This window comes from Mustelus asterias, chromosome 13 (assembly GCF_964213995.1).
Source record: "Mustelus asterias chromosome 13, sMusAst1.hap1.1, whole genome shotgun sequence".
In the NCBI taxonomy this organism is placed as follows: Eukaryota; Metazoa; Chordata; class Chondrichthyes; order Carcharhiniformes; family Triakidae; genus Mustelus; species Mustelus asterias.
Window position 1 is genome coordinate 89,575,728 of NC_135813.1, and position 9,781 is coordinate 89,585,508.

At 42.0% G+C, this 9,781-nt stretch overlaps 1 protein-coding gene across 1 annotated transcript in view; it reads left to right on the forward strand.

The window, feature by feature from the left end:
- Positions 1–9,781, forward strand: part of LOC144502870 (ubiquitin-conjugating enzyme E2 L3) — a 50,963-nt gene that overhangs the window by 37,697 nt on the left and 3,485 nt on the right. Inside the window, exon 3 of the mRNA XM_078227254.1 lies at positions 7,887–8,073. Within this exon, the coding sequence (XP_078083380.1) occupies positions 7,887–8,073 (187 nt within the window). The remainder of the gene's footprint in view (positions 1–7,886; positions 8,074–9,781) is intronic.

A 9,781-nucleotide genomic window follows, 5' to 3' on the forward strand; every position in this document is an offset into this window, starting at 1 on the left:
ACCTGGAGGCAGCAGTGCTGGCCATCGTGCTGCCCTTAGGGTGTGGGTGTTGAACTCTATGATTTGATGTATATTAGCTTCTCATTTGGATTTATGTTGCAAATGTGATATGCAGAAATTTATCACCTTTTGCCCCTAAGATTTAATGTATTTTTCCAATAAAAGCAGGAAATACTGAGTTGAAAGGCCATCTAACTGAAACATTAATTCTGTCTGTCTCTGCACAGATGCTGCCTGACCTGAGTATTTCCAGCATTTTGTGTTTTTGTTTCCAACATCTGGGAGTATTCTGCTTTTCGATTTGTGTATTTTTGTATAGTTTTGTGGATCATGATGGGATTGCTCAAAGTACAATCTTTACCCATATCCCATTGAAGCCCTTCATGCGTAAACTATGTGGAAGATTTTTATTAAGCAGGGACATCAAGTTGGGGACCTGCCAAGTGCCTCCCACATTGCTAAGTGTGTCTTGCTCTGGACCATTTTGCTGAATGATACCAAATGCACCACCTTTGGGAAGTTACTGTTACCTTAATGTTTGAGTTTGCTTTGAGACTAATTGAAAGAAAGCATGCGATACGATGCACCAGTACCAGACTGTCTACTCCAGATATTGTTTTAGGAGAGGTGGTGGCGTAGTGGTATTATCACTGGACTAGTAATCCAGATACCTATTGCAGATGGTGATTAAAAATTTGAATTCAATAAAAATCTGGAATTAGAAGTCTTAATGATGACCATGAAACTATTGACAATTGTTGTAGAAACCCATCTGGTTCACCAATGTCCTCTGCATGTAACTCCAGATCCACAGCAATGTGGCTGACTCTTGCGTGCTCTCTGAAATGGCCGAGCAAGCCACTCAGTTGAGGGGCAATTAGGGATGGGCAATAAATGCTGATCCAGCCAGTGACACCCACATCGCATATGCAAATAATTAAAAATTCCATCAACCATATTTGTTTATGTTGGCACTTCTATCTGACAGGACTATGGTGAACTGGTCCTGGATCGGCCTGCAGCTACTCAGTGTCTGCACGGCTCGTGGTTGTTAACGTTGCAGGTGCACACAAGCTTTTTGCCTGCCTTCATGCCAGTCATAGGGATTATCTGCCAATGTGTTGGCCACTGATGTATGAAGAAAGATATTTAGCCTTCAGTTCAGAATTACTGACTCTTCCATCTCCTTTGCTGCTCACATGTACCTGGAGTAAACCATGGCTATATGCCCCAAGATCCTTCCTGATGTTGACAATGTTTCTTCTCATAACCAGTCACCGATGTTATAATCCTGATACTCCTGGACAAGCCTGATCCCAGGGTGCAACCCACCTTGATGGATCTTTTTTGTTTAGAACCATGGAGGGTAGGTGCTAAACAGAGTCACCAGAGTCAGCTGATGAGTTTTAAATGAAAGAAAACATTTATTCGCCCCAACTATACATTTACAGATAAATGCAGATTCATAAGGATAACACAAGTTGCAGAATCTATATTGAGCTCCAATGTTCCCAGTAGTCCATGTAAACCAACAGGGGACCTGTGATCAGACACCCCACACTCTGAAATAGAGACAGATGCCACACCAAGCAACTTCAACAGATTCCTCATCAACTCCCCACTGACATTTCTCACTGAGAACCAACTGGTCTCTCTGGAACTCTGTCTTTCACATGAGGCCTGTCTTGCTTTATGTCTGCTTCCTGCAGCTTTATCTCTTTAATTTGGAGCCTTCTCCTATGCTCCTTACTTTAACTTCACTGAACAGGACCTGTTTTCATTCCCTGTCCTTGCTCCTTGACTTGATATCACCCGTGGGACCTTCTTTTGTCCCACTCCCTGGTTTCTGTACTGAAAAACCTACCCTCTGCAGCTCCCATCCTGCTTCTGTGCCTCTGTCTGTAATAGTGTTTTGCTTTTGGGATCTTTTGCCCTGCTTCATTTTGTTATCGTTTTCATTTCTGTGAAGGTGCAAGGCTCCCTTTAAACTAAAAAAAATGGAAAAGAGTGAACAGAGCATGTGCACAGGACTAGTTCCTGGCCTGAAGATGAGAGTATCCCCTGCTGTGCATCGTAAGAACTAGGAGCGGGAGTAGGCAGCTCGGTCCCTCAAGCCTGCTCTGCCATTTTGATTTGATTTGATTTATTATTGTCACATGTATTAACATACAGCGAAAAGTATTGTTTCTTGCACGCTGCAGAGACAAAGCATACCATTCATAGAGAAGGAAATGAGAGAGTGCAGAATATAGTGTTACAGTCATAGCTAGGGTGTAGAGAAAGATCAACTTAATGCAAGGTAAGTCCATTCAAAAGTCTGACGGCAGCAGGGAAGAAGCTGTTCTTGAGTCGGTTGGTACGTGACCTCAGACTTTTGCATCTTTTTCCCAAAGGAAGAAGATGGAAGAGAGAATGTCCGGGGTGTTTGGGGGGTCCTTAATTATGCTGGCTGCTTTGCCAAGGCAGCGGGAAGTGTAGACAGAGCCAATGGATGGGAGGCTGGTTTGCGTGATGGATTGGGCTACATTCACGACCTTTTGTAATTCCTTGCGGTCTTGGGCAGAGCAAGAGCCATACCAAGCTGTGATACAACTAGAAAGAATGCTTTCTATGGTGCATCTGTAAAAGTTGGTGAGAGTCATAACTGACATGCCAAATTTCCTTAGTCTTCTGAGAAAGTAGAAAGTTGGTGGACTTTCTTAACTATAGTGTTTAATATGATCTTGGCTGAACTCATCTTGGCCTCAGCTCCTTACCTGCCCGTTCACCATCGCTTACTAATTAAAAATCTGTCAACCTCTTCCTTAAATTTACTCAAAGACCTGGCATCTAACACACTCTGGGGTAGTGAATTCCACATACAACCCTTTGAGAGAAATAATTTCTCCTCCTCTATATTTTAAATCTGCTACCCCTTATCCAAAATTATGTCTAACGTATGATCTTGTACACCTCAATTAGATCTTCTCTCATTCTTCTAAACTCCAGAGAGTACAGGCCTAAACCGGCCAGTGCATGCGCAGAAGCCACTGATAGCAAGAAGGAAAAACCTGTGCATGCGGGGCCATTCCAGGGCCGGCGCATGCACAGAAACAACTGAGCCCTACTGGGACTTGTAATTCCCAGTGCCCAAGGCCTGAACTTTGGTTCAAAGGTAGATATTTATTTTCTCTGGGGTCTGTAACGCCAACGGCTATTTTTTCACCTCGAACCAGTGCTACCTCCTTTTTTACCAAAGCTGTCCTCTTGTGTGTAACTGTGCTTCCAAGCTTGCTGAGAATTGCACAAGTTACTGATGGCTGCAGTCTTTTCCTGGCCTATTACCAATTTCTATAAGAGACAAATATAAAGTGCAATTGCTAAGGGGCATTTTCCAAAGCTCACAAAATGTGTAAATTCCTGCGTTTAAAGTAAAGTGAGAACCATTATGAAGATGACTGCACAGAAAAATTATTTGATCTATTCCAATGGAAAGCTGTCTAAACTAGTCCATTTTCCCCATATTCTTCAATATTCAGGGCAGCACAGTGGTTAGCAATGCTGCCTCACAGCGCCAGGGACACGTGTTCAATTCCGGCCTCGAGTAACTGTCTGTGGAGTTTGTACATTCTCCCCGTGTCTGCGTGGGTTTCCTCCGGGTGCTCCGGTTTCCCCCCTCACTCGAAAGATATGCAGGTTAGGTGGATTGGCCATGCTAAATTTCCCCTTAGTGTCCCAAGATATGTAGGTTAAGGGGATTAGCGGGGTAAATACTTAGGGTTACAGGGATCAGGTCTGGGTGGGACTTCCCCTTAGTGTCAGGGGAATTACGTGGGGTGACAAGGATGGGGCTTGGGTGGGATTGATGTCTGTGCAGACTCAATGGGCCGAATGGCGTCCTTCTGCATTGTAGAGATTCTATGATATTGCTCCCCTGTAAATACTGATTCAGCTCCTGTTTTACATGATGTTCTGGCTTTTGTCTCGGTTTGCACATGTGGTAATGCATTGCGTTTTAAATGTACTGCAAAAACATCCTTTAATGTGCTCGTGATGATCCTGAGCCTATTGCCCGTTGCACATTTTGCGCCCACTGGAAGTGATCTTTTGCTATTCATCCTTTCAAAATTTTGAAAATCTCTTTTGATGCGTAGTCAACCATTCCAATATGGAGGGAAATCTATTTTTTCACACCTTGCTTCATAACTAATCCTTTAATTTTCAACTCCATTCTACTGAATCTTTGCTAAACCCATTCCACGATCAAGATATCTTCACTACATTGGAGTATTTGGAATTGCATGCAATATTCTGATATTTTGTGCAAATTCAACATTACTTTGCTTGCATAGTAAATATCTTGGGTATTAAATCCTGAGTTCCATTTGCCTTTTTAATGTCCTTTTCTACATGTATCCTCATCTTTCAGAGAAGTGTTAGGCCCAACCATATTCAGCTGCTCATCAATTGCCAACCCGCCTAAAGTCAGAAGTGGGGATGTTTGCTGATGTTCAATAGCATTTGCAGTTGCTCGGATAATGAAGCAGGTCTGTATCTGCATGCCTCAAGACCTGGGCAACACTCAGACTTAGACTGATGAGTAATGTTCGTGCCAAGCAATGGCTATCTCCAGCAAAAATCTAACCATCTTCCCTTGGCATTTAATGGCATTTCCATCAATGAATCCCCCACTATCAATATCCTGGGGGGTTACTATTGACCAGATACTGAACTAGGCCAGTGTTGTTACAAGAGCAGGTTAGTGGCTTCTCTACAAAACACAACTCAGGAGTGTGATGGAATACCTTACCTGGATGATTGCAGCTTCAGTAATACTCAAGGAGATCAACACCATCCACATCAAAACTTCATTGGCATCCCTTCCACCATCATAAACACGCTTCACCATCAGAGGAGCACAGTGGTAGCAGTGTCGACCATCTACAAGAAACACCAAGAATTTGGCAAATCTCCTTCGATAGCACCTTCCATACTGATGAAGGGCAAGAGTAGCAGGTGCACAGAAACACCACCTTTGGCAAATTCCATCCTGAGCTGGAACTCCAGCATTGCTTCTTCACTGTAGAGTTAAAATCCTGGCACAGCAATTTATTGCAACAGTTGAAGGCAGTGACTCATCACCATTTTAAGGGCATTAGGGATAGACAATAATGCTGGTCTGATTAGTGTGCTCACATACCATTAATGAATTAACAAAAAATGAAGGCACTGGACTGGTGTAACAAATTGCAGCTTAATGTAAGGGGTGAAAACACCAAGTGTGCACTCTTTGAGGACATACTTCATATTAAAGTGGAGAGCTTGGCTGACCAGATAAGGTCAGTAAGAAGTCTCACAACACCAGGTTAAAGTCCAACAGGTTTGTTTGGTAGCAAAAGCCACTAGCTTTCGGAAAGCTAGTGGCTTTTGCTACCAAATAACCCTGTTGGACTTTAACCTGGTGTTGGGAGACTTACTGTGTTTACCTCAGTCTAACGCCGGCATCTCCACATCACAGATAAGGTCAGACCAGATGAGGTCTACAAACTGTTGCTTTTGTCTTGTAGGCCTTTCCTCTGGTTGTTCTCCTGCACTAACAATGCCATTATCTACCAAGCAACGTGTGCTGCTGTGGTGTACGCACAATGATCCTGGGCTATTTTAACTGTTTCGTTTGTTAGTTAGTTAGTTCGTTCTACAGAAGTGTCCAAGCATGTGAGAGTGCATGATGTGCCACACCATTCACATACCAATGTGTTAATACAGAAAAACACCCATGCGATAATATGCCCCACAGTGCTGAACTATTAAAATTAAATTGCTCATTATTTACTCCGAAACCCCGCTAGTACAGACCACTGCCCAGTTCATCAGTGAACCAAAAGAAACTTCATTTCCGTGTTTTAGTATTCCTGAGAATTTGGAGCTTGCCATGTTACAGCCAGTTTAAATTGCTTATTGCTTGCTGATGGGGATTAATTGTTGTCCATGTGTCTCTGCACGTATCATATGCTCTTCTGTACGCAGGACAATTACTACTACACACAGACAGTTAACAGTTGGTAAGTCTACCCAGATGGGAGGCATTCAGTTAGGATGGATTATCTGGGCTTTAATTGTTTGCATATGCTTGTGGCCTCTGTGATTATCCCACCAGGGATACACGTGAGCAAGACTTTCACTGCCTAGCTTATGTTCTGAAGAGGGCCGGAGAGCTCAGCTGGGTGTTCCTTTTGAAATCTGATTCACTGTTTTATGCAGGTGTGAAGCCTTTCTGATCTTGTTTTGTGTCATTTGAAGACTTTGGAGTGAAGTAGATATATATCTGAGGCTGGTAACAATGATTCTTTAGGATATTTTTCTCTCATAAGGTAGTGAATGAGTTGTTCGATTGTTCTGTGGAATCCTCAACTTGCATTCAGCCTCTTCATTAAATTTGATCTTGGAATCAAAACCAGTTTGCTTAATGTTTGCTAACTGGTCAGGTCTTTTGCTTTACTTCCTAAATTTGTTTCAGGCTGAGCTATCCTCAGAGGGCACAACCTCAGGCTAAAGGGACGATCCTTTAAAACAGAGATGAGGAGGAATTTCTTCAGCCAGAGAGTGGTGAATCTGTGGAACTCTTTGCTGCAGAAGGCCAGGTCATTGAGTGTCTGTAAGACAGAGATAGGTTCTTGATTAATAAGGGGATCAGGGGTTATGAGGAAAAGGCAGGAGAATGGGGGTGAGAAAAATGTCAGCCATGATTGAATGACGGAGCAGTATCGATGGGCCGAGTGGCCTAATTCTGCTCCTATGCCTTATGGTCTTATGGCTTGAAAGTAGATGTCGAGAGGCTGATTCCCATGGCTAGTGCGTCTGGAAGTAGAGGCTATGGTCTCCGAATAAGGGGTTGGCCATTTGGTACAGATGAGAAATTTCTTCGCTCTTAGTAACCCCAGAGGATTGTGGATTCTTGGCTGTTAATTATCTTCAAGACCGATTAGATTTTTGGACACACTTTGCAAATGAATTGAGGGACATGGATGGGCAGAAAGTTGAGTTAGAAGATCAGCCATGATCTTATTGAATGGTGGAGTAAGCTTGAGGCTGTGTAGCCTACATCTCCTATTTCTTCTTGTTCTGTTTGATAAAATGTTATGTTTCCATCATTTGGAGAGATTGATATTTCGCTGGCTAACGGTACCTTGGTTGCTTTCTGCATTAAGTAATGTTTCCTTTCTTAGAGATGGGGTTGCCTTAGTTTTTCCACTGGGCCCAGGAAATAATTATCTGGAGCATGCTCAGATTGGAACATGGTTGTTCCGTTAGCTTAAACTTACATGTATGAAAAATTATGGAAGTGGTGAGTTCTTATGCATGCTTATCTCCATTCTAATCTTCGCCTGAAGAATTTCATCATCTTCTATACATGGTATGAATTTTGCAATAGAGGGTGAGAGAGAACTTATCTACACAATCATCCAGTCCTGTGAGGAAGAAAAGAGCCAAATTGTTTTTTGAGTCCTATTTTACAGCGCAGATGGACCCTTGGCCCATTGAGTCTGCACGGACAATAACTACCACTAAAGTCGCACTAATCCCATTTTCCAGCACTTGTTCCATATCCTTGAATGATTTGATACAGTAAAATAAATTACTTGGCAACCTATAGAATGGTCATGTTTAAACCTGATTACTAAGAGTATTAAAAATTGTCATACTGATATAAATCGTGAATATGCTGGCAACAAAAAAGGCCAGAGACATTTGTGGAACAATCTTGCTTTGTACAGTAAAGCCTATATCAGCTCTTGAGTTTGGATCTGCTGTTTGTAAAGGCTGGATATGTATCGTGGATATTATGTCTAAGTGTCATTTTTCAATTATTTTGCTCAGTGTATTAAAATCCTTTTCTCCTGTTTTAGGATAACCCTCCATATGACAAAGGGGCTTTCAGGATTGAAATAAGCTTTCCATCAGAATATCCTTTCAAACCACCTAAAATTACTTTCAAGACAAAGATCTATCATCCCAACATTGATGAAAAAGGACAAGTTTGTCTCCCGGTCATTAGTGCTGAAAACTGGAAGCCAGCAACCAAAACTGACCAAGGTGAGAGGGGTTTAACAGGGAAAGTCAGTTCAGTTTCAAAACCACGCAACTCGTATAACTCCAGTTATAGGTGCAGTCTGTTTGGCAGTGCTGTGGAGTATGCTAGCATCATAACTTAGTTTGTTAGTTACTTTTGACAGAGTTGCAGCAGAAGTGTAACCGATATCTTCGTCCACACCTACACAGTTCTATTTAAGGTTAATGGGTTATAGTGTCAAGTTAGTTGATGAGATTCAAACTGTGATTCCACAAGATCATCAGTTTTACGTCCACAGATTTGAAGACGGACAATAAACTGCTGACCTTGCTGTACAATATTCCAGCAACATTTTGTCCCTTAATAATCCTTGTGTGTACAGATTCATCTAAACATTGCTGCTGCTAGTTCTGCTCTAGTTTGTTCACTTCGAGGTCTGGAAGTGACTTCTCACTTCACTTGTCTATCTTGCAAACAAACATTTCTCCAGGAATATTAAACCAGCAGCATTTGTGAAATAGGCCCAACTGTTTACATGTTTTCCTCAATTGGTTCTGCAGAGAATTGCATCTGCTTTCTTGAAGACAGGTTTAAAACTTTTAGTGTTAATGTTTATATGTTGACGTTATTCAGTACTTTTGACAAAAGGAGCATTGAAAAGTGGTAATAAGCTCTGCTTTATTTGTTTAAAATTAGCTGGTCTTAATCTTAAAATTCCCTTCCAACATAAGTGTGTTGAAGAAAAGTTGGAAGTCTGACAAAGGGTCATCCAGGTTCGAAACGTTGGTTCCATTTGCTGTCCACAGATGCTATCAAACCTGCTGAAAATTTTCAGCGTTTTCTGTTTTTGTCTCAAATTGAAAATGCCTATCCCCTGGTTTACATTTCTTCCTTGTCTCTCCATATCTTTTTAACTCCTACATCCCTACAACTCTTGAGAATTCTACAACTTTGGCCTCTTATGCAGCCTCACTCCATTTGCCCTTTATACTGGTTGTGCCATTGGCTGTCTAGGGCCTATGCTGTGGAGGACGGTCTCTAAACTCCTCCATTGTTGTTTTTTTAAAAAAAACTAACATCACCCCTCCTAACCTTTGCCTCTTTCCGTTTCTCTCTGATTACTGTTAAAGGAGTAAGAGAACTTCTTAAATGAGGAGAAAAGCGGAGAGGCTTAGGGAAGGAATTCGAGCCCAGTGGTTCCCAAAGGGAATGGGTGCGACGTGCCGCACTGGTGCGGCGAGAGAGGATGGCGGGAAGATTCAAGGACAATCAAAGAAACAATTAAACATGGTTTAAACAAGCATTGTTTTATACTTCCTGGATGTCCCATGATCATATAAAGTAGTTGTGTTCTATGTTATGAATCAAGCACTGCTAGTAGTTGTTTTTTTTTTTGTTTTTGAATGTATTTCTTATCAATAAAAAATTCTGTGTGGCGCGAGCAAATTTTTATTCCGAAAGTGCGGCCTAGTGAAAAAAGTTTGGGAACCCCTGACCTAGACAATTGAAGGCATGGTTTATTCTTTCATGGGATGTGGGTGTTGCTGGCAAGACCAGCATTTGTTGCCCATCCCTAATTGTCCCTTGAACTGAGAGGGCAGTTAAGAGTCAACCACATTACTGTGGCTCTGAAGTCACATGTAGGCCAGAACAGGTAAGGATGGCAGATTTCCTTCCCTAAAGTCTTGCGACAATTGACAATGGTTTTATGGTCCTCCTCCGATCTTTTTT